Below are 25,445 nucleotides of genomic sequence, written 5' to 3' on the forward strand. Positions count from 1 at the left end.
CTCAGGTGGCTTGTGTGCTGGTGGGAGGAAGGTGGGACTAAGGACAACCTCCCACTATAAAATACATTGATGTGCTGGGTAAAATGCTGTGTAGCATGTGTTTTTTCATCTAAGGGGTTATATAATTCAAACATGGTTTCAAGGACCTGTGGCCTATTCTCTTCCACAATAGTCCACACATAAATAAATATGTTTTACCAGCCCTTTAGTTAGCCTAATATCACCTCAAAAAGAGTCAATCAAATTCATCTCAAAATCATGTAGCACAATGTTGCATACCTGCTAAGCTAACTCCTAATGAAGATTGGTGTCTTCAATCTTAGGACATTAAGGAATGACATGTAATTGTTGGCTCTGAATTTGAGTCTGGGGTTACAAGGTCCTAAATGGCCCAAGTCAGAGCTCCAGGCAGGAAGACTGTGGTGGGCATGTCCTTCCACCTCACAGAAGGTTCAGCACCACCCCTGACCCACTACAAGTCTCTGAGATTCATCTGGCATGAACGCACCCAGGAATTCCCTTGGTTCTGTCTTTGGTGGTCTGTGTGATGCCCACCCAGGGATAAACTTTACTTCTGTGACCTTGAGTAAAAATTTGAGCCATGGAGAGCTCATTGACCTGGAAGCAAAAGCCTCTCACAAAGAGCAGGCAGAAGCCCTGCCTCGGACACAGGTGTTTCCTGAGCTGGTGTCAAAGATGGCACACATCCAACTAATGTGTTTTAAACTGTATGGCTGAGCTCAAAAGAAGGATGCGTTCCCAGAGGCCACGGCAAGGACTCCCAGAGCTCTGAAGAGTCGTGGCCAAACGGCCCTGGAGGGTGGGGGTTTCTAGAAGCCAAAGGGCTATGGTTTCAATGATACCATAGGAGCAGAGAAAAGGCCTTGGAGCAAAGAGAGACCTAAAATTAGAACTGAATTCTTATAAGAACTTGAGTCTATTTCCCCAAAGAAAGGGCAGGCTAAAGAAAAAAAGTCACTAAAAGTTCAGGGAGAGAGCTTGATGGCTCTTCTCCTTTGGTCTAGGCAGCTATCCCCCAAAGATTTTATGAGGAAGTGGTTTTCAAGTCCAAATTTATGCTGAGAAGTTACTATTTCAAAACAGTCTTCACTGGTACTGGTCCTGTGATGTACACTAGGATGTACACTAAAATCTCGTTTTAGAAAGCTCTCAGCCCCAGATGCACAGATTCTCTCAAAGAAAGCCCAAGGGAGATGAATTCACAACCCAAACCACAAGATTCTCCAGGAGGTACTCTCCAGGGCAAAGGCAAACATGTACCACAGTCAGAAAAGGAGAACCCTAGGGCAGGAGGCAATGGGGGACCCCAGGACATCATGCTTGATTTTCAGTTTAGAGCAGTGGGTGTGGGGTCTGAGAACATTGTGCTCATTTATTTTACCCTGGGGAAATGCTGAAGCAAACCCATAAAAATGTTTTTTCTAACTATACTATCTGCTTATTTTTTTCTTATCTAAAACAGAGAATTATTTCTATGGCCCGTATGTGTCTTGGTTTTATGACTATAGAATTACTCAAATCAACTGTGTACATATGTATCACCCCATATGCTAGAGGACACTCAGGTGAATGAGAGGGATACAGGAGAAGAGAGACAGTGCCCCAAAGGTGGTAGAAATCCCAGGTGGTGTTTGTGCACATGAGAGTCACTGGTGGGAAGTGGTAAGGAGGGAGGTGTTCATTATGTAGGGGACACATGCAAACGAAGAAGCAAAGTGAGATTTGGTGGGAATGCCAAAGACTTGGGCTTCAGAAGACAGAACCCGAGTCTTCATGCAAGAAACACAGGGCATGGTACCTAGGTTTTCTGACCCTGAGTTTCCTCATCTATAAAGTAGAACATTCTATGAAAAAGAAAGGAAGGGAGGGAGCAGAGCTTATTGGTGGACATATGGAAAGGTTTTTTTGTTGTCGTTTGTTTGTTTGTTTGTTTTAAATTGAGTGACTCTCAGGGAATTGCGCTACCATGCAGGAGCTCCTCAGCCTGTTCCCAGACATTTCTAGGCACACATCTCATCCCACATGGTTGCTTTGTTACCCCCTGCTCACTGTCTGGCAAGGTGTCTTTTTATTTCTATTTCTTAGTTTATTTTAGTTATATACAGCACCAGGATACACCCTGACATAACCACAAGAGCATGGAACACAACCCACTCCAGTTCAGTCCCCACCACTCCCCTCCTCTCCCCCAGAACTCCCCTCATCCCCCTTCAATCCATTTATAGTTTACTTTTTATTTATCTATTTTTTGGTTTTTACTTAGCATCTGTGGAAGAAAGCACTTCAGGACATGGACAGGGCTCTGTCCTCTTCCACCTGGACCATGGCAGAGCTGACTGTGCCGAGCAAAGGGGTCTCCAGGAAAGACACAGCTGAGGCATGGTGGGAACAGCCACAGGTCCAAGATGCATTTGGAGACAGGGACAACAGAAGAGCAGCCACAAAATCAAATCAAGGAGGTTATTCTTACCACACAGATACTTCAAAAGGAGCAATTTGGGGCTGGCATGGGTTATCCAGGCAAGTCTAGGAAGCAGTGTCTGAATGGGTCTGGGGGAAGCCAGGGAGCCTGGCCTCGGTGGTCCTAAAGTGGACCCTTGACAGCAGGAAGGCCAGAAGAGAGGGGGAACTGGAAGAAAGGGAAGATGCAGTGCGTTCCCAGAGGGCAAGACCCAGGCACCAGACAGGAGCACATGCCTGGGGACCCTGGGAGATGGTGCTGGCTGGACCGCTAGGAAAGATCAGATCTTAGGGGCCTGGGTCACACTTGGGAGCTAAGATGACTCTGTGGGAGTCTGAAGTCCTTAAAGCCATAGGAGCATGAGGAGCTCCATGTGTTGAGATGCTCACTCAGTGGCGAGGTCTAGAGATTCCCAGTCCCTGAGAGCTGAGCAAGTGGGGACTTCCAAGAGATACTTGGGGTCCTCATATAACAGGAGGCCTCTACCCTGTTATAGGAGGGGATTTCTCCTCCCAGACAAATATTTTTTTTTGCATCCCAGAACGTGTTTGACTGACATCATTTAGTCCATGGGGGTTGCAATTGGCATCTAGTGAGCAGAGGCCAGGGATGCTGCTAACCTGCTCTGGAGGACAGGCTGTTAGGCCAAGAATATCTGGCCCAAAGTATCAATAACCTTGAGTTTGAGAGCCTGCCAAGGGGAGACCAGACCTAAATGTACCGGCGTCTTGATCACTGGAGCTTTCAACACCTCTGGGATGCATGGCACGTGATACCTGTCTCTTTTTCCTATTGTATTTACTCTTGTCCAAACACCCTGCTGTCTGCCTTGGTGGGATAAATCATTATCACAATTTTATAAATTTCCTATAAACTCAGACTATAGAATGTATAAATGGTGTGGTCTTTGTTTAACATCTGTGTTCCTGACTAGACTAAATTTCCAAAAGGAAAAGTTCACCTCAGCGGCTCCAGACACCAGCAATCAGTACCAGCTCATAGTTGGCCCTCAGTAAGGTTGGTTATGTTAGTGGATGGAGGTTGCCCTGGAGGTGAGCGCTTCTGATGACTCTAATATGATACCAAAGGCAATGACCTCCCTTGTGAACGCATCACAACCACCCTGGCCCAGGCTTTGGTCCAACTCTCCTCGTACAGGTTGATGCCAGTACCTAGGAGCATGTCAGTCACCCTCTGCCATGTGAGGCCCTGAAGGGAAAAATTCTTTGGGAATGGCAATACATAAATAAATTAATTAATACAAACACTCACGTGAGTGATCCACAATGTTCTCTTGCAAATGTCCAGGAGCATTCCACAGGGACTGAAGGGTGTCCTGGGAGCTTCCACTGGGAGGCTGAGATGTGATTTGGCTGGAAGTGGAGGCTTTCACAGATGCTGCCTTTGGATTCTCCAGGTTGTCAATCAGAGAAGAACAGTCAAAATCCCCTTCTGAAAAAGCAGATGGGTTCAGCGTGTGTGTGCATGTGTGTGTTCAGTGACTACTTTATGCATGCTTTGTAGAAATAGGAACCCGGATGCACTGCTGGAGTAGGGCAGAGCTTCCAGATTAGGTGGCTTTCTAATTGGTCCTCCTCTTCAAGCTGCAAAGAAGTAGCTCAGGGCACATTCAAGTAAGGCCAGAGGCCTAAAGGTTTAGCAAAGGAAGCAGATTGCAATGGGGTTAGAACAAAGGGACCCAGGGGAGCCCAGCAGAAGATGAAGCTGGAGCCAGACTGAGACTGGTCACCAAAGGCACTAACCTCCAGCTGAGCAGTCAGGGACTCCTGCTGCAAGCAGTGAAATGATCCCGAGTAAGGGCAGCACTGTACACACTCTACACTGGACACATAAAACTGTGGCATTTTTATGTAGGTAAAATAAGGTGAGGTTTGGATATATGATGAAATGGAGGTGGCCCTGGAAGAAAGCACGGAAGACTATCCAAAGACCCATGTGGAGAGGAGACAGGAAATCCCACCCATCATGAGGGGCAGTGAATGGGTAGACTTGAAGAAGCCTGATGACCACATAGGCCACACATATGTGTAGCATTTAAAAATTTCTTTAATGTAGTAGTTCATTGTTTAGGTATTCAAATTTTATGATTGTTTGTCCCATCAATAAAAGTTTGTATTTTATTTTATTTTAGAGCTTAATAGTTATATGGAGCGGTTGGATTCATCCTGACAAACTCATACATGCATGGAAATTGATTTCAGTTCCATCAGTAAAAAGTTTGAAGATTCAAAAAAAAAAAAAATTCATAGTGGGCCTAACTCCTTCTTCTAACTCACTCACTGGCTTGTTTGGCATTAATCCAATGTTACTATAGATCAGAAACTGACTGAGCTGCTGGGAAACAATGGAGTATCAGACAGATGTCATCTCTGTCCTTAGGTGGCTTGTGTGCTGGTGGGAGGAAGGTGGGACTAAGGACAACCTCCCACTATAAAATACATTGATGTGCTGGGTAAAATGCTGTGTAGCATGTGTTTTTTCATCTAAGGGGTTATATAATTCAAACATGGTTTCAAGGACCTGTGGCCTATTCTCTTCCACAATAGTCCACACATAAATAAATATGTTTTACCAGCCCTTTAGTTAGCCTAATATCACCTCAAAAAGAGTCAATCAAATTCATCTCAAAATCATGTAGCACAATGTTGCATACCTGCTAAGCTAACTCCTAATGAAGATTGGTGTCTTCAATCTTAGGACATTAAGGAATGACATGTAATTGTTGGCTCTGAATTTGAGTCCGGGGTTACAAGGTCCTAAATGGCCCAAGTCAGAGCTCCAGGCAGGAAGACTGTGGTGGGCATGTCCTTCCACCTCACAGAAGGTTCAGCACCACCCCTGACCCACTACAAGTCTCTGAGATTCATCTGGCATGAATGCACCTAGGAATTCCCTTGGTTCTGTCTTTGGTGGTCTGTGTGATGCCCACCCAGGGATAAACTTTACTTCTGTGACCTTGAGTAAAAATTGAGCCATGGAGAGCTCATTGACCTGGAAGCAAAAGCCTCTCACAAAGAGCAGGCAGAAGCCCTGCCTCGGACACAGGTGTTTCCTGAGCTGGTGTCAAAGATGGCACACATCCAACTAATGTTTTTTAAACTGTATGGCTGAGCTCAAAAGAAGGATGCGTTCCCAGAGGCCACGGCAAGGACTCCCAGAGCTCTGAAGAGTCATGGCCAAACGGCCCTGGAGGGTGGGGGTTTCTAGAAGCCAAAGGGCTATGGTTTCAATGATACCATAGGAGCAGAGAAAAGGCCTTGGAGCAAAGAGAGACCTAAAATTAGAACTGAATTCTTATAAGAACTTGAGTCTATTTCCCCAAAGAAAGGGCAGGCTAAAGAAAAAAAAGTCACTAAAAGTTCAGGGAGAGAGCTTGATGGCTCTTCTCCTTTGGTCTAGGCAGCTATCCCCCAAAGATTTTATGAGGAAGTGGTTTTCAAGTCCAAATTTATGCTGAGAAGTTACTATTTCAAAACAGTCTTCACTGGTACTGGTCCTGTGATGTACACTAGGATGTACACTAAAATCTCGTTTTAGAAAGCTCTCAGCCCCAGATGCACAGATTCTCTCAAAGAAAGCCCAAGGGAGATGAATTCACAACCCAAACCACAAGATTCTCCAGGAGGTACTCTCCAGGGCAAAGGCAAACATGTACCACAATCAGAAAAGGAGAACCCTAGGGCAGGAGGCAATGGGGAACCCAGGACATCATGCTTGATTTTCAGTTTAGAGCAGTGGGTGTGGGGTCTGAGAACATTGTGCTCTTTTATTTTACCCTGGGGAAATGCTGAAGCAAACCCATAAAAATGTTTTTTCTAACTATACTATCTGCTTATTTTTTTCTTATCTAAAACAGAGAATTATTTCTCTGGCCCGTATGTGTCTTGGTTTTATGACTATAGAATTACTCAAATCAACTGTGTACATATGTATCACCCCATATGCTAGAGGACACTCAGGTGAATGAGAGGGATACAGGAGAAGAGAGACAGTGCCCCAGAGGTGGTAGAAATCCCAGGTGGTGTTTGTGCACATGAGAGTCACTGGTGGGAAGTGGTAAGGAGGGAGGTGTTCATTACGTAGGGGACACATGCAAACGAAGAAGCAAAGTGAGATTTGGTGGGAATGCCAAAGACTTGGGCTTCAGAAGACAGAACCCGAGTCTTCATGCAAGAAACACAGGGCATGGTACCTAGGTTTTCTGACCCTGAGTTTCCTCATCTATAAAGTAGAACATTCTATGAAAAAGAAAGGAAGGGAGGGAGCAGAGCTTATTGGTGGACATATGGAAAGGTTTTTTTGTTGTCGTTCGTTTGTTTGTTTGTTTTAAATTGAGTGACTCTCAGGGAATTGCTCTACCATGCAGGAGCTCCTCAGCCTGTTCCCAGACATTTCTAGGCACACATCTCATCCCACATGGTTGCTTTGTTACCCCCTGCTCACTGTCTGGCAAGGTGTCTTTTTATTTCTATTTCTTAGTTTGTTTTAGTTATATACAGCACCAGGACACACCCTGACATAACCACAAGAGCATGGAACACACCCACTCCAGTTCAGTCCCCACCACTCCCCTCCTCTCCCCCAGCACTCCCCTCATCCCCCTTCAATCCATTTACAGTTTACTTTTTATTTGTCTATTTTTTTATTTTTACTTAGCATCTGTGGAAGAAAGCACTTCAGGACATGGACAGGGCTCTGTCCTCTTCCACCTGGACCATGGCAGAGCTGACTGTGCAGAGCAAAGGGGTCTCCAGGAAAGACTCAGCTGAGGCATGGTGGGAACAGCCACAGGTCCAAGATGCATTTGGAGACAGGGACAACAGAAGAACCGCCACAAAATCAAATCAAAGAGGTTATTCTTACCACACAGATACTTCAAAAGGAGCAATTTGGGGCTGGCATGGGTTATCCAGGCAAGTCTAGGAAGCAGTGTCTGAATGGGTCTGGGGGAAGCCAGGGAGCCTGGCCTCGGTGGTCCTAAAGTGGACCCTTGACAGCAGGAAGGCCAGAAGAGAGGGGGACCTGGAAGAAAGGGAAGATGCAGTGCGTTCCCAGAGGGCAAGACCAGGCACCAGACAGGAGCACATGCCTGGGGACCCTGGGAGATGGTGCTGGCTGGACCCCTAGGAAAGATCAGATCTTAGGGGCCTGGGTCACACTTGGGAGCTAAGATGACTCTGTGGGAGTCTGAAGTCCTTAAAGCCATAGGAGCATGAGGAGCTCCATGTGTTGAGATGCTCACTCAGTGGCGAGGTCTAGAGATTCCCAGTCCCTGAGAGCTGAGCAAGTGGGGACTTCCAAGAGATACTTGGGGTCCTCATATAACAGGAGGCCTCTACCCTGTTATAGGAGGGGATTTCTCCTCCCAGACAATTTTTTTTTCTTTTTTTGCACCCCAGAACTTGTTTGATTGACATCATTTGGGACACAGGGGTTACAATTGGCATCTAGTGAGCAGAGGCCAGGGATGCTGCTAACCTGCTGTGATGAACAGGACGGCTGTTGGGCCAAGAATGATCTGGCCCATAGTATCAGTAACAGTGAGTTTGAAAGCCTGCCAAGGGGAGACCAGACCTAAATGTACCGGCGTCTTGATCACTGGAGCTTTCAACACCTCTGGGAAGCATGGCACGTGATACCTGTCTCTTTTTCCTGTTGTATTTATTCTTGTCCAAACACCTCAGTCTCTGCCTTGGTGGGATAAATCAGTATTACGATTTTATAAATTTCCTATAAACTCAGACTATGGAATGTGTAAATGGTGTGGTCTTTGTTTAACATCTGTGTCCCCGACTAGACTAAATTTCCATGAGGAAAAAGTTCACCTGAGCGGCTCCAGACACCAGCAATCTGTACCAGCTCATAGTTGGCCCTCAGTAAGGTTGGTTATATTAATTGACAGAGGTTGCCCTAGAGGTGAGAGTTTGAGACACATAGCCTTACCCAAAACCTAACCTGAGGTTGTCACAGTAGGGCTACAGTGATCACAGAGATAGTGGATCTGTTTGACCCCTGAGGAGGCTGAGGCTGACCTGATTAAGGCAGCCTGACTTCACCTGACGTCCTGCTCATCCTGAGTATTAACTCAGTGACCTGGGGCTTTTGGTCTGGGGAATTCCTGCCAACCCCACAGGTTTCCTGGCACCATTCTACCCAGCACTAGCCACAGTGGCCGTGAATATAAACAATCTAAGCATTCACTGTCAGAAGAATGGGTAAAGAAAAGGTGGAATGTCATTCAGCCCTGCATAGAGAAGGCAGTCTGCCATTTGCAGCAAGGTGTATGAACCTAGAAGACACTAAACTAAGTGAAATAAACCAGTCACAGAGGGACAAATCCTGCATAAGCCCTTTCTATGAGGATCCGTGAAGCCAAACTCCCTGAAGCAGAGAATTCAAAATGACTGGAGGTGGGTGAGGGTGGGGGAATGGAAGCTGCCTGTAAACGGTAGTTTCAGTTATGTGAATGGATTTTTCTACAGAGCTGCCATGCACTGCAGCGCCTGGTTTGCTAAGAAGACACATCTCACGTCAAGTTCTTACCATATGCACACACGCATACACACACACACAAAGATATTTATGGGAGGGTATTAGTTTTAGAGAAAAGCCACAGACCATCTTGCCTGTCCTAGGGTGAGCTGAAGTAGAGCTAGAGGAAGGTCCCATTCAGTCCTCCCTGTGTGAATTCTCTGTTCTCTTTCAGGGTGACTCACAGACTGGGAACACATCCCAAATTGCAGTATTGGGGTCTGGGGAGCTGCAAAGCACCATGGCTGAAGAATGAATTGCAACTAATGAGAAAAGGTGTCTTGACACAGCTGGGGAAGGGGTGAGCTGAGGACAAATGAAATAGGCAAAAAAAAATCCTCTCTCGCCTGGAAAATGAAGCAACAGAAAATCAGGGGAAGTAGTGTTTGATTGCATCCATTGCACAGAGAGAAAACAGAAAAACAACTTAATTTTGAATTCTTCTGGAGTCTTCTAACTAGGCTACATTTCCAGAGAAAAGTAAATTGCTGATAAAAGTCACGGGGTCTTGGGTAAATCCAGAGAAGTCTGGGGAAAATTTGATTACAACTGATAGCGGAGATGAGAGATTTCAAAGTCCTGTGCACCAGGTTGACTAATTACTGATTTGGGAGTGGGGTGGTTTGGTATTTTATATTTAGAAGATATTTGGCAACCATGAGAATTTTAATAAGATACCTCATGCACGTGGGGGACTGCTGTGGCCCAACTGCTTTGAAATTGTTTGGACATATTTTGAACATCCAACTATGGGAAAACTAGATGTTAATTTCTGAGCATGTAAAATACTGCCTTTGGAAGGGAGATTTCCAGACTTTGGTCATCAGGCATCATTGCCCAGATCTTGGACATATCCTAGAAGCTTCTTGCTTTTAGTCACTTAATATTGTCTTCAAATTGTCTCATTTTGAGCTTTTATTTTAAAGGTAACTTTATACCCATCACTTAAATGCCCTAAAGAGATAGCAAATGTGAAAATAAGTGCAATGAAAACATAGAGTTATTTAATTTGTGCCAACTACTGGTAGAGGGAAAGCTCTGAGCCTGTTGTTTGATGAAAAGAATTTTATTGAAAGAGAAAACAGCAAGTGTTTGAGAATCCCAAAGTTACCAGGAGCCTAGACTGAGCAGGTCTCCTGGGTTCTCTGAAGATTATCAGAAGAGGGACCTCTGCTTCTCACTGTGTAACTCAGTGTCCATTTCTGCTGGATCCTACAGGCATTTCCCACCCCATCCCACACTTTGGGAAACTTTGCTTTAGATCTGAGAAGAGATCTGAGCTCCAGAGAATTGGGCTAAATCCCAAGGATGGAAACTGGCAAAGACAAAGGAAAGGTCAGCATAAGCCCACCATCTTGGCCACAGCCCTAGCCAGTGAGGGGAAGAGGCAACTTCAAAGACAATGAGAGGGTACACATGGATGCTGGGGGGATGCTGGACAAAGGGTACACAGTTTCCATGAGAGGGGATCAGATCAGGTCTGCAGGTCTATCACATAGCATGGTGACTATAGTTAATAATGATGGGGTAATGTGTACTTAGAAATTGCTAGAGAGTAACTCTGACATGCTTCACAACTGTCTGAGAGGATAGATGTGTTAATTAGCTTGATGTCACCTTTTCACATATATGTATATACAAACATCACATCGTTTGCTGTAAATACATACAATTTTTGTCAGCTATTCACTAATAAAATTTTAAAATAATGATGACAGTCTGAAATAGGCAAATCCATAGAGACAGAAAGTAATAGCTTAATGGCTGTCAGGGGGCTGGCTAGGAAGGGGCATGACCCCTGGTGAAGGTGGGTTTCTTTTGGGGGATGAGGAAAATGTTCTGCAAGTAGAAGGTGGTCATGGTTGCATAACCTATCTTGAGATGATATTAAAAAAATCAACGAATTATATACATTAAAATGGTAATTTTTATAGGAGGTGAGTTATATCTCAAGTATTGAAAGCCCTTCATTATTGAAGGTGCTTGTGCCAATTTGTCAGGGACACCAACAGTGGGCAAGGCAATCTCTCCTTTGCCTTCTGGTGAAGATTTAGTAGGTAACTTATTCACCAGAGGCTTCTTGTAGGCCACAGGACTCTTGGATTGACGGCTTCTCAGACGTCACTAGACATCTCTCTATATTCCGTGGCATACCGGTTCCTCTGGTTCTTGGCCTGTGAGCCTCTCCCCAGTGACCCACAGTGCCTAAGAGCACAGGCTCACGTGCTTAAGGTGGAGTCCTGGCCACGCTCCTTCCTAACTGTATGGCCTCATGAAAAGCATGGATCTGCCTCAGCCTCCTCCTCTGGAAAGTGGCAATAAGAACAGCAGCTCTCCTTGGGGTTCCCTAGGAAGTGGTGTCGTCCGGATGTGGATCTGCTGGGATGGAGTTGGTCCACAGCACCCATGACTCTGAGTTGTTCCTTTCTGCTCATTCACTTGGTTTCCTGGGGAGACCCCACTGTTCCAGAGACCTGTACTGCTTCTCAGGTTGACTTTCAAACCACTGTCTCAGATCCTTTCCTAACTCCTGAACTTTTCTCACACCTTGACTTGGCATCTTTCCTAAGTACATCAGATTCAGCCCTTATGGAATAGAATTCATCGTCTCTCTTCCTGACCTGAGTCCTCTCTTTTCAGAGCTGTACACACTGAACAGAATGCCAGCCCCTGTGCTAACGCAGTACTTTTTATGGATTGTTGCATTTTGTTCCCATGGCAATTGTATAGGCTATTATTTTTCCTCTTTGAAATATGAAGAAATGGAAGCTCCAAGAGGTTTTTTTTTATAACTTTCCCAAGACCACTTAAGTAGAAAGAGATAGTCCAAGGACTTGAACTCAGGTCTTTGCAGCTCAAAACACACTCCGCCTACTGTCGCCAGCCAGAGGCCACCAGTGAAAGCTTTATGCAGCCCTCCAAAGTAAAACCATCAGTTTCCTTTACCTTCTCCCACTTTACCACCACCACATACAATGTGTCACCAGCCTTTAATTCTACTCTGAAAGATTTTTAAAAATCTTTTCCCTGCTCAGAGCCACTTTCTCTTGTGCTGGTTAGGGTCGACTGCGTCAGAGCCCCACTAGTTACTCCTCATCCTGTCTTCACGCCGTGATACTGAGAAGGTCATTGAAAACCTGTATCTTATGAATGTCACCCTGCTTAAGATCCTTCAAAATTACCCTCGATTAGTTAGGTGACTTCCAGTCCTCAGGGTGCACAGAAGGTCCTTCACCGCCCAGTCTCTCTTTCCACGTCCATTCTCTGTGTTCCTGCCTTTCTTTCCCCTTTTCCTGCATGTACCTCCTTTTTGTTGTGAGGGAAAAAATGTATTTGACTTAAATTAATCCTTTGTTCATATTATGGAATTGTTTCTTCATTTAATAAGCACTTGTTTTATTTTTAAAATGTATTAGATATTACACACAATCACAGAAGTGGGTGTAAAATCTGGTGGAATCCTCATGTATTATGTCACTGACAATTTCCTGGTTTTGATAATATTCTATAGTTGTATAAATTGTTACCAGTGGGTGAAACTTGATGAATGGTACACAGGCACTGTCTGTACTGTTTTTTTGTTTTGTTTTGTTTTGTTTTTTTTTGAAATTTTGTATGCACTTATAATTACTGTAAATTTAAAGATTTTAAAAAGATAATGTAACTTTTGCTTTATGTCCAGGAACTAGTTTGAGAAAATTAGTAGACATACAATGACAGTGCACTTAAATTATTTGCGACTGTATCATATGACTAAACTTGCTTGTTCTTTGAACCTGGGCTATGAGATATATGCTGGATTTGACCTTGAAAAGGAAGGTAAAACCCTTCTTGGCAAAGAGCAAAGGCAGATCTTGATTGAATTCCAGCTCTGATGTTTATAAGTTAAATGAACATGGGCAGGTTACTTAACCCTGAGCCTCAGTTTCATCCTAATTATAATAAATATGATAATGTGACCTACTTCTTAAGGGACTGGGGGATATTTAAACAAGATAGTGTATGTAAACAAGGTTAATACATTTAAGCAAGACAGACTGTAAAGTGCTCAGCCTATAACAACCCCTTGATATCTGTCTTCCTCTCACAGCCCACATGGGGAAAATCCAAATGACTCTGCCTTTGAAATGTGTCCAGAATCCCAATCCTTCTCACCCTCCTCTGCAGTCATCTTAGTTCAAGCTGCCATCTTCCCCATTGGAAATCACTCCAAACCCCACCAGATTCGGTGTTCTGTCTCTCATATTTGACATCTAATCTGAACCAGGCAGCCAGAGTTTTCTTGTCAGAATGTAACTTGAGTCATGCTATTTCTTGATCAAAATCCCCAGTGGCATCTCAGCTTGCTTGGAACAGAAGGCCCAGCCTTGGACATGGCCCCTTGGCTCTCCTGTCCTTCCCCCACTTACACTGGGACACACACACACCTCCCTCCACTCCCCCATCCAGTCAGCAGCTTCCTGGCCCAGAGCTTCTGCACTCACTCTTGCCTCACCTGGATGCCTCCTCCCCAGATGCCTACCCAGAGGCTTTGCTTCTGCTGAAAGTCCTACTGAAGGAGGCCTTCCCTGGCCACCTTATTTCAGCCTGCAATCCCCATCACCTCACCCTGAGTTGTTCTTCATTCCGCTCATATTACTTAACATGCTATATAATTTACTTATTGTCCATCTCTCCCCAACACACACACACACACACACACAAAAGCAAGTTCATGAGAATAAGTAATTTTGTCTGTTTCTGTCGCCACTCTGTCTAAGCAAGCCCACGTGTCTCCTAACACTTGATAGGATGCTGCCTGCAGGAGGCTGCCATGGCTGGCCTTCAATGAAATCTCCCAAATGAATGAAGGAATAGATTCCGGTAGAGTAAGCAACCTGAGAAAAGTGACAGGAAGACTGTGGTCCATTGGGAAACTCAGGGAGATGAGAATGGTCTGAGTGGAATGCATGGAAGAGAAGAAGATGAAGTTGAAGTCAGGACAGTGGTGTGGGCATGGGAGAAGTGCAACCGTACAGGCCCCATGCCCAGAGGGCTTCACCCTTGGTTTAACACTCTGCTGTCCACATTTGAAACTCCTGAACCTTTTTTTAACGAGATGCCCTGAATTTTATTTTGCACTGGATCCTGCACAATTAATCCATTTCTGGTTGGGAAATATGAAAAATTGAAAGAAACTGTATATTAAGAAGGAATAGCAAGGCCACATACTTGTCTTGGGAAGCCCATTCTCTCAGCAATTTGGAGGATGGAACGGGGAAGCTAGAAATATCCTTCTAGCTCATCTCCACCAAGCTAGCCCACATGTATCCTAACACCTGCTAGGACGCTGCCTGCTCTGAGATCCTCCAGGCTCCTGCAGGCAGAGCTAATATTGCTTTCCCTGGCTCACCAGCGGGCATTCTCTCTGCACATAGCTCATGCCTCTGCTACAGTGCTGAAGGTGTCATACAGCAATTATTTGCAAACACACTTACCTCCCTATCTTCAACCAGGAGTTTATCAAGATTAGAGTCATGTCTTATTCAACTTTGAGGAATATGTGCTTAGTATGACTGCCAACAGAGCAGGCAATCAGTCAGGAAGTTTGAAAAATGAGCGAATAAATAAGAAAATATGCTTTGGCATTACATCATTGTGGTTATACATGTTTGCATGTATGCACACATAAGCACATATTTATGTATATTTTTATTATGCAATATATGCAATTTATGTTATATTAGATGTTATCTATTTCAAGAGAAATATATATGCACATGTATGTATATATCTTGTTTTTCAAAGAAGAAATTGAGATGCAGCAAAGTAATTATCCCAGTGTGTCCAGACTAGGTCTTGAACCCTGAATCCAGTACACCTTCTCTAATAGAGGTCTTTTAAATCTGACTCCAGTATCATTTTTCCACCAGTATCCCATACAGGAAAAGATGCTTCAGGGAAGTGAGAGTATTTCCTGAGCATTATCAACTAACTATTCTACACATTAACATCAGGGTGTTCTGTGCCACAGGGACACCTACACATTTCTATCATATAAGTCCTGTGGAGAGAATTTGGGTAAATTTTTAATGTGGTCCATCCTCGTTATCAAATTCACTCTCACCTTTGGATCTGACTTTGGTCCTGGACCACAGGCTGCCACTGCCAATTTGGATGACGCCTCATTCTGGAAAGTAATACTCAAACTCACCATTCTCACGGCTGTGGTATGGATCCAGCCTCCTGGCACCCTCCAGCCAGATGTCCTCATGGGGGGAAGTATCAGAATCACCCAAGACACTTCCACACAGCCAGGATTGGGAGGCACTGAGGCTGAAGAGAGAAGGAAGGGAGCGGCGGACTCTCTTCTTCCTCCTGAATATTCTGGGAGGAAACGAAAGTGGCCTGGTAAACTGTGAACAGCAGTCACTGCAGGTGTGAAACAGTGCCCCATGGAGGGACTGTGCAGAGTATATGTGTCTAGAGCACGAGTCTGGTCACTCCACTAATTCCACAGAAGTTAATTAAAATTCTACCATGTGCCAAGTCCTTGGATCAATGTCAAGGATATGAGCTAAAGACTAAACCATGTGTACACAAAGGTCACAGTCTACTCTAAGAGAAAGACAAACAATGCAGGTCTAGCTGGTGCTTTCCTAGAACCTGTTGTGTCCAGGTGGGTTTCTCAGTCTTTACCTGGATATTCAGGTTACCTTCAAGCAGCCCTATGAGGTGGGCACTATGATTACTCCATTTTTGCATTAAGGAAACTGAGTCCTAAAGAAGTTAAGTTACCCGACTGAGGTCATCCAGCTATCAAGTGGACAGTCTGGCTTCCAGTCTGGTCTAGATCACCAAAAAATTAGGGGGTATGTGCTTGTAAGTAGGGGGTATATGCCTCTCCAGAGGCAGGCTTGAGAGCATGGGGAAAGGCATCGCTCACTGAGAATTGAAGGAGGCTTTGTGGAGTGAGTTCCAAGTTGCAAGAGCCTGCCCTGCTCACTGATGGACAAGTGGGTCTCATTAGGTCACGCTAGGAATTGTGGTTAGAAAGGTAAACATGGGCAGATAGTGAAGAATCTTGTCTATTTGGGGAATGAGGCAAGATTTAATGTTACTGCAAAAGGAGACCAAACTCAGAAGCATGTCAAGGGGGAGTAAAGGGTGGTGACCTGCTTGGGTTTGCATTTTCAAAAGATTCTTGGCCACAGAGAATGGCTCAAAGGGGCCAGACCAAGGACAGAAAGGATATTCAAAATATACAGCAACACAAGGTGGTTGTCAGCCAAACTGGGATGTGCTGAGCCTGCATTATGCACACCCTGGAGAAGATAATCAGGGCCTGAAGCAAAGCCCAGAAGTGCAAAGAGGAAATGGGACACTTTTCCCATTACAGCAGGCCTCCCTGCCATGGGCATCTCTAGCTGCCCTCAAGGAGTCTTTGGAACTGAGTGCTCTCTCATATTCACATGGATTGCAGCAGGCCTTGAGCATTGTTTTTCCTGTTGGTTCCCCACGAGGGTGACCTCAGTCCTAGGGAACCTTGGCAGGAATGGGGCCTTGGTTGAGAAACTCGTTTTGGGGCTCACTCTCTCTGTCATCAATTTCAAGTAACAGCAAGTTAAGAAAAATGACAGAGTTCATCATCATGAATAACTTCCTTGTGAAAATGAATTAAATTTGAAAGATTCTTGCAGGTTCTAAAATGAGATCATCTTAAGTTGATTAAGCAGTAATTAGAAAATTTCTATGTACTCATATATTGATTAATTCACTCAGCAAGTCTTCATTAAGCACCTATTATTGGGATGAACACCTATCAAATTTGAGAACAAAATGTATGGCTAAAACATCATCTGTAAGGTCAAGAATATCTCTACAATAGGATGGAGTTAAAAGTGGTGGTTAGAAACTTGTTCTCTCAGGTCAGAGAACCTGTTCTGGAATCCTGGTTCCAGTTACTAGCTCTGCAAGCTTGGGGGAGTTACTTACTTGGACTTAGGTTTCCCGTGTATTCATGGAAATGGTGATGCTAGAATCCAAGTCAGAGTAGAGCAGGAGTTGGAATCAAATGAGAGTGTGTACTTAAATGGTTGAGATAGTATCTAGCATACAGCAAATAAGAAATGATATTGGTTTTCCATTTATTTAGCAAACATTGGTAGTTATGATTAAGGTAAACTGGGAGAAAAAGAAATGGAGTAAAATTCTCCTGAAGGAGGTCCCTGGGCCATGTCAGAAAGCCACTGTGCAGCAGCTTGGAGAGGTCCTGGAAGGTGGATAATCCCGGACAGTCAGAGTGCTATGACCAACTGCATAGACCTAAGCAAGAGGGGATGGCAGTCTGTAGAAAGACAGTGGCCATAAGGACGGAGAGGAGGAGAGCGACTCTAAGTAGCCCTGGGCAGTCGACTCCTCTGCCTTAGCCACTGTAGCAGAAGCAATAAACTTTCTACGTAACTATTCTGCTCTTCTTCCTGGGCACACACTAGGCTATATTTCCCTGATCTCTTGCCACCAGGAGCAGCCATGAGCCACAGGGTCTTCCAATGGAGTGTAAGCAGAAACTCAGCCCAACTACAAAAAGTGGACTAGCTGTTGTGTATCGCTAGGATTTTGTCACTGTTCTGCTATGGGAGTTCCAGAAAAGGACGGGCTCTTTCAGGAAGTGAACTCTGGCTTTGTCAGCTGGATGTGAAACGAGACCAATCACCCAAAGCAGAAATAAAGGAAGGGTGTGTTTGGAGGGAAGAAGATGAATGGATTCACTCTGGATCGGTGACACAGGATTGTTGAGTCAATAGCTGAGTGATGCAGTCAGCATGTGGGTGGTTTTGCAGCAAAAGAAAATAGACCTGATTGCCCAAATTCCCTGATCCAAAGGGAATCCATTTGTCTTCTTTCCTCCAAATACACCTTTCTTTGATTTCTGCTTTGGGTGACTGGTGCCACTTCATAGCCAGTTGACAATGCCAGGGTCCCACACTTCATCAAAGTGCCTTCCTTTTCTGAACTCCCACCTGAAAAGCATCCGGACCGTGCCCCTTTGCCATCCTGTCTATGTGCCGCCCTCCCTCTTATCCTAGTCCCGGTACCCTGCCTTCAGTTTTTTCTCTTCTACTCGCTTTCCACTTGGATTCCCGCCAGTCCCTCCACTGAACACCAATCACTGCTGTCCTTCTGAGAACTAATCAGACAGTTGGTCAGTGGCTCTTCCTGATGTAGGGACTGGAGCCCACATGCCTGAGCCTGGTGGGGACCCCACCTTGGTGCTCAGCCTGCTTTCCCACAGACACTCCTTCCCTTCCCACCATAGCTGGACCGTCCTGAGCTACCTGCACTGCCCGACGTGTATTGGTTTCTCAGAATCCCACGTCTGTGCTCTCTTCCCAGTTCGTCCCTTGCCTACACCACCTAATACCTCTCATCTCTATCACTCCAGTCCGCCGTCACCAGCTCTAGAATGCCTGTTTTTAACCTGTACCCAGGTAAACTGGCCTCCTGCTCTTTCCTTCCACCATCCCATACAGATTCCTACCCGGCACCTGGATCACTTCACTTTACTTTTGCTCGTTTTCAAGTCAGCCATTATTGTCCCTTCCTAGCGGTTGGTCCCCACTATCTGGAGCACTAATGAGCTCCTTAAGGATGGCTGCTGAGTGGGTGAGGGAACAATGAGCCCTCTGAGGCTGGAGGGGACTTGAGCACATCCTTAGGAAACAGCCTCCACTTACCTGACCAAGTTCTCCTTGTACATGACGGTGGTCTGGGAGGGGTTCAGAGTTATGTTGCCGTCTTCGTCACAGAGGAAGCTGTCCTCCGTCCACACATAGTAGCCATTGGTGAGGAGTCTGGGGCTGCGGCGACAGGTATAATGGGAGCCTGTCAAGGGGTTGATGGAGCAGCATTCGAAGGGACTCCCACTGTCCAGGAAATCGAAGGCAAGGCTGGAGAGGGAGCACAGAGGGTCTGTGAGGGCACCGTGCTGCAGCCACACAGCCGCAGTGCCCAGCTCCCGGGAAGAAAGGGGACCGCTTCCCATTTGCTCTATTGGTTACTTCCTGGACCCTCACGCTGTCACTCTGGCCTTTGGGGATTCAGCATTGAACCACACAACGTGTAGTGCCTCTTTCTATTTTAAACTTTGGTGAAAACGATGTGGCTAAGCAGCATCTTCCCCACATGATGAGCCTTCACTCTTGACATGAGTCCATTTTCTTGGGTGGAAAAATTGCAAAACAGCCTTTCTGGGATGTTGGAAACCGATAATTCCCTTCGCCCCCCCCTTATCTTGAGTGCCATCTGCCACATCCTTACTCTTCTCACTATAACTGAGAAATTATAACGTCTCTTTTCCTTCCATCTTGCACCTAACAGCCACTCCGCTTCAGGAAGACACTTTCTGCGTCCTGCATGGGTTCTCTGTTTTCCACACTAAAACTTTTCCAGTTCATTTAACTTGACTTTACATGACACAATGTGGTTTTGATCTCTTTGCAATCATATTTTGACTGCTATTCTCTATTTTGAAAAAATAGAGCTTTTAAAACATCTTTTCATGTATTGTGCCCAGCATGGAACCCAGCCTTTTAAATGTGACTGTCTAGAGAAGATTGGGACTGTCATCTCCCTCATTATAGAATCATGTCTTTAATGATGAAGCCCAAGTCATGTTAGCCTGATTCTTTTCTTTATTTTTCTATAGTCACCACCAACTTATCATCATACAACTGAATCGATTATCAATTTCCAGACTTTCTCCCATATACTTAATCATAATCCCCCCACCCGGCATTAGGATAAATTACCCTTTAGGATCAATCACCCAATTACCTTAGAAAGTCAATATATAATAAAGACAAATAACAAAAGTCTTTTATCTAGATAAAGCTGGGTTTACAATTGAGATTGAATCCTGATTCTGCCACTTGCTAATTATTTATACACCCTAAGATTTAGCTTTCTGTAAATGCAAACTTATATAACAAGCTTTACCCAAAGCCAACCTTGTAGAGTTACTATGAAGATAAAATATCATCATGTCATCATTACATGGAAGGTTAACAGCTCTATCTTTCATCGTCCAGGTGCTATGAACTGAATCTATTGCCTAGTATTTGAACGACCCAAGTTTTGTGCTTTTGGAATTTGGGAGGACTCGGATTATACCATGACATTTTTAATGTATTTACATAATGTTGTTCAAAACTGTTATCCCTAGAATTAATATGTCCTTAATTCGAACCTGTGATGAAAATTTTGAACAGTACAGGTAGAGAGGCTTGGGAATCAACAGGAGAGTCTACTTTGCAGATATGTACTGACTCACCTCATTTTTGGTTTTGTTCCCTTTCTTAATAGTTTAGAAAATGGAGACTCCAGTAGGATAGTTAATTGTTCAAGATCTTAAGACTTGTAATTGGAAGAGGCAAGATAAGAATCTACATCTTTTGTCTCCTACCTTGTGATTTTTTCCTCTATACCATTTTGCCTCCTCAAGAATTAATCTGGAACACACCTGAAATCCCAGTTTCTTGGGAGATTGAGGCAGATGGATTCCAAGTTTGAGGCTAGCCTGGGCAACTTAATGAGACCTTGTCTCAAAGTTAATTTTCCTTTTTAAAAGGGCTGGGAATGTTGCTCTATGGTAGAGCACTTGCATAGCATGTGTAAGACCCTGGGTTCAGTTGCCTGACCACACACAAACAAACAAACAAAAATCATCGGGGTGACTCTGATGCACTGGACATGTAGGAGATACAGACTTCCCGGCCTGCATTTCCATGAGCCCTCTAACCCCCAAGGTTTCAATCTTGAACGTGGGTCAACAGCAGTTTCTTGCACCCCCAGGTGTCTCCCCTTTCTACTCCTCTTGACTTTGTCTCCTCTGTCTTGATTGTAGACAAAATAGAGATGTTTTTCCAGACACCCACACTATAGTTAGAAAGAGCTGCTTCCCCCAACACTTTGAGGTGTAGCACAATTGCCTCTAGATCTTGATGTAACTCTTCAATTCTTCTGTAATAATTGCAAAAGCTGAGTTTTCCTAGAAGGTGCCTTCGAGCTGGTTTCAGAACTCCAACCTCACACAAAGCCAACAACTAACTCAACTGCCCAAAGAACAAGTCTTGTCTTGCTTTGAGAAGTGACTGACCAGGCTTTGGAAGAGCCTGGAGCTCAGCTTTCTAGGGTATCACAAAGATTGACTGGCATTGGTGAAGGGACAAACACTGCTAGGGTTTTAAAAAAAAAAAAAAGCATACAATTAATCCCACATCAATGGAGCACTAATGAGCTCCTTAAGGGTGGCCGCTGAGTGGGTGAGGGAACGAGCCCTCTGAGGCTGGAGGGGACTTGAGCACACCCTTCTTCAATAAATCTCCCTCATGCTCCACGGAATCCCTTTTGTTTTCAATTTAAAAGCCTATCCATGATTAATATATGCACCCAAGTTCTTAAGGAAATAATGTTTTAATAGGTATTATTTATTGGAACTTATCATGTGTCTGGACCCACAGTTTTTTTGTCTGCTCTTCAATAATCTCTCTAAATATAAGTATCACTGTTCACAGCCTTGTACAGCAGGGAAAAAATGAGATGCAGAAGGGCAAATTACTTGGATATTTTACACAGCTTGTATGTGGCAGAGCTATGATGTGGGTGGACCTGGTTGATCTGACTCTAAAGCATGTGTTCTGTCCACAGTCCTGTTCATTCAACCAGAGCTGACTCTTTTGGTAGCTCAGGAAGCCTAGAATTAATTTACTGGGAGGGGCAAGTTCTAATATCAGTGACTGACCCCTTTATGGGCACATTTCACAAAATGCATGGGAAAGTCAAACTTCCGAGGGTCCGGAAAAAAGGAAGGAAGGAAGGAAGGAAGGAGGGAGGGAAGGAAGGAAAGAAAAGTCTGTTTAGTACTTGAACACAATGGTAGCATCTACTTGTGTGAGTGAAGTGTGAAACTTAGGCAGCTTATGCATTGGTGTAAAATAATATGGCTTCATAACATGAGCTAGGAAGACATATTTAAGAGACCATTATGGATGTATAATACGTCAAAATACACTCTACTGTCATGTATATCTAAAAAAAAAAAAAAACAATAAAAAGAGAGAAACCATTGATGTGAGAAAAAGTAACCATTCATCAATATTCACTATAGCTTCTCCACTCAAGAAAGAAACAATTTGTATCTGCCTACACATTCACACTAAAAAAAAAAAAAATTAAATCAAAAAATAAAAAATAAAATCCGTCCTCAGATTAGTTTTTGTTTTGTTTGTGCTTGAAAATATATAACCACATCAAAACCAGATGATCGCTCAAATGATATTTTCAAATCAGGACAAAATAAGACCTACAGGAAGGGAATTTGATTTGATGGTGAAAAGCTCGGCGGCATACCTTGGGAAAATGCACGAGGGAGCCAGCTCTCCAGTACATTCTGTGTTGGACCTGGTGGAGCCTGCAATGCAAATGGGAGACGAATTCATGGCACCTCACCAAGACACAGGATCCTGACAATGGTGGCAATGAGACAGTGTCTCAGCCTAAGCAAGAAGACTTCAGCTAGCCCAGCCTCGCTACCAATCAGCCCAACTTGTCACCAGACCCCCATGGGAAGAAAGAAAGGATGTTGGGGCTTCCAGTTTCTGTCCCTTCTTACAGCAGTGCTTTAGAGGTTCCTCAGTGTAAGATGAGGCAATAATAAGTCCTTGGCATCCAAATGAGCTTGTGAAAGGAAGGAAGAAAGCATCGAGTAGGAAAGAGACCAAAGTCAATTGCCCAAAGACTTACTATAGTTATTGTAGTTTACTCAGTAATCTGAGAAATTCAGTCATCAGCCCCAATTCTCCCTCCTTAGTGCATTCTAAGAAAGTTCTGTAAAGTTGTGAGCAGAACACATTAAAGGTGTTTCATTTGTTTTGTTTTTAAATATGCAATGTTCCAATGTTGGAAGCCTATGAGTATTCCTCATTAAAAAAAAAAAAAAAAAGTCACCTATTCATTGAGTCCAGCTTAACAGTGGACCTGGCAACTTCCCTTGGGGAGAATTGCTACAGATTTAATAGTTTAAACTCCAAAACAGCATTTAATACTGTGCAGAGAGGTGTCAATACTTATAATAGACAGGCTCCAAGAGACTGGATTCCATGACTGACAATCACCAAGACAAAGAAAGGAATTTAGACTTTCAGATTGGGCTGGTTGATTTGTCAGGAGAAAATCGTGGGTGTGTGAGGGAGGGTTAGAATTGAGGTTTGGGGAGAAAATAACAAGAGGAAGGAAGGAACTTGAAACCACTACCATTTTAACAACGCCCTTATTTTCTGCAAGTAGCTATCAAAATCATTCAGCATTTTTTATAGACAGTTTTGCATCTTAATAGTAGCTGATAAACAATCTCCTTTCACATTTATGCACAGGCATCTAAAAAAGTAGTGAATTTTTTTCTACGGAAAAAAAAATACCACATTTCTCTCAAGGAAAGAAATGAAGTCAAAATCATCACGGTGGCGCACACTGGCATTTAAGAAGCTAAGCTACTGACAGATGGTTAATGGTCTAAGTATCAGCAAAATCAAAGCAAGGAAATTGCTAAAAGGCGTCTAATCGTTCAAAAGATAATTGCGTATAGCAGTTTTCCTACATTTACTTGCTACTGGTGTTGACATCAGTTGAGATATTCGGTACATCTTGGGAAGGCCGCTTGTTCAAACTTCACAGATTTTCTGCAAAAGATGTTTAAAAAAAAAAAAGCAAAAGATGGACTATATATCAAAAATAGAAAAATGATGCCAAAACAGATGGCATCTACTAATTGCACTAGTCAGATTTGTTTACTGAAATAGTACAGAGATATAGGATTGAAGGCAGGAGACCAGATTGTGGGGTTTCTGTAAGGTTGTATCTGCCTCTGTGATTTTGTGTTCTATCTTCCATTGTCTTGGGACACTGAATCATCTTTTTCTTTAAATAAGGATAACGTTTTATTTGGGAAAGCCAGACTTACAAAGGTTGATTTGTCATCCAAATATAATAATGATAGTGAGTTATTTAACCAGGAAGTCTGAAAAATGACTGCTTCCAGAAAACTCCAAACAAACTGATTCATATTTAAACCATCCAGCACAAATCAACTTTATTATCAAGTTTCCAGCTGTGCTTGGGGATGGTGTCTGTCTTTTGCCCAAACAACTTGAGCCACTGACAGGTAGTCACAGAGGGTCAGGGCTTTCTTTGCAGTTATTATCAGTCTGATATCAGGCTGAACATTCCTAAATAGCATAAGCATCATTGCACTAAAAATAGCATAACACTGGGAAGATTTCAGAACTCAGCTCCTGTGAACATTTAATTTACTTTGTTGGTTACCAATTCAGCACAAATAAAAGTGTATAAATTATATAATCTTTGATCACTTACCTCTCATCAAATTGATCTACCTGCTATTGACTACTGAAATGTGTAAATATCAATCTACTCAAGCTTTGTGAAGTAGGACTATGATTTTCTGAATCACTGCCTCTGTCCAAGTTATCGAAGTGCAAAGGATTGTTTTTGTAGTTTTTAACAAATAATTCATCAGGTGATTCTCAAGCTCCATGCTTATTGTTTTAATAAATTATATAAAAACCTTGTTAGGAATTATAGAACTCAGCTTATAGTAAGTACCCTTCATGGATGTTAAATGAACTTGCTAGCATTCCTTGGACAAAAATCTCTAAATCTAAAAATGCACATTTGTAAATTTCACTTGTTAGTAATAAAAAAATATTGTTTACAATCTAATACATTAGTATATCATTTGTCATTTTCATTTTTGATCAACATAATATCAATTTGTCCAACATAGATTACCCTATATTGCCCAATGCTAGTATTTTTCAAGCACTAGGTGTTGTTTATTTTTTCCCCCTTGTACTGGGAGTTGAACCCAGGGCTCACACTGAGCTGTGTCCCCAGCCCTTTAAGCTCATTTTAAGCCAACAAACCCTGCAACAGAAAGTAAGGTCTTGTTGTTATGTCTTATAAATATCAGTGGCACTCTACAGGTAGTACGCTGACAGTTAATTGAGAATTAGTAACAGTGAAAATGACTTCAGTTAGAGCTCTAGAACCTTTCAAGAACACAGTCTGTTTACCAGTTCCTTCCAAGCAACACATGTTGCTCCGAAAAATACTTTGCCCATACGTGGTGCTCCTTCCGGAGGGAATCCCTGATCTCTTCCTCCAATTAATAAATGACAAAATAATTACGGAAATGTGATGCTCCCTGTGGTTGATAGCAGAGAAAGCGAGGACTGAGCCGTTCTTCAACTGAAAGTAAAACATCAGAACGCCAACAGGTGCCGAAGCCTCTTGAAAAAGGAATTTCCATCCCCTCTCCTAATACTTGCTGTGCACATGACTGCAGTGTGCAGAA

General features: G+C 43.6%; 1 protein-coding gene across 1 annotated transcript in view; it reads right to left on the reverse strand.

The window, feature by feature from the left end:
- Tmem71 (transmembrane protein 71) overlaps positions 1-25,445 on the reverse strand; it is a 42,520-nt gene extending 17,075 nt beyond the window's left edge. Inside the window, exons 1-6 of the mRNA XM_076836046.2 lie at positions 25,280-25,445; positions 23,670-23,751; positions 22,424-22,484; positions 18,751-18,963; positions 15,228-15,400; positions 3,755-3,934 (exon numbers count right to left, since the gene is read on the reverse strand). Of these exons, the coding sequence (XP_076692161.2) occupies positions 3,755-3,934; positions 15,228-15,400; positions 18,751-18,963; positions 22,424-22,484; positions 23,670-23,715 (673 nt within the window). The 5' untranslated portion in view covers positions 23,716-23,751; positions 25,280-25,445. The remainder of the gene's footprint in view (positions 1-3,754; positions 3,935-15,227; positions 15,401-18,750; positions 18,964-22,423; positions 22,485-23,669; positions 23,752-25,279) is intronic.

The sequence above is a fragment of the Callospermophilus lateralis genome, chromosome 16, assembly GCF_048772815.1.
Source record: "Callospermophilus lateralis isolate mCalLat2 chromosome 16, mCalLat2.hap1, whole genome shotgun sequence".
In the NCBI taxonomy this organism is placed as follows: Eukaryota; Metazoa; Chordata; class Mammalia; order Rodentia; family Sciuridae; genus Callospermophilus; species Callospermophilus lateralis.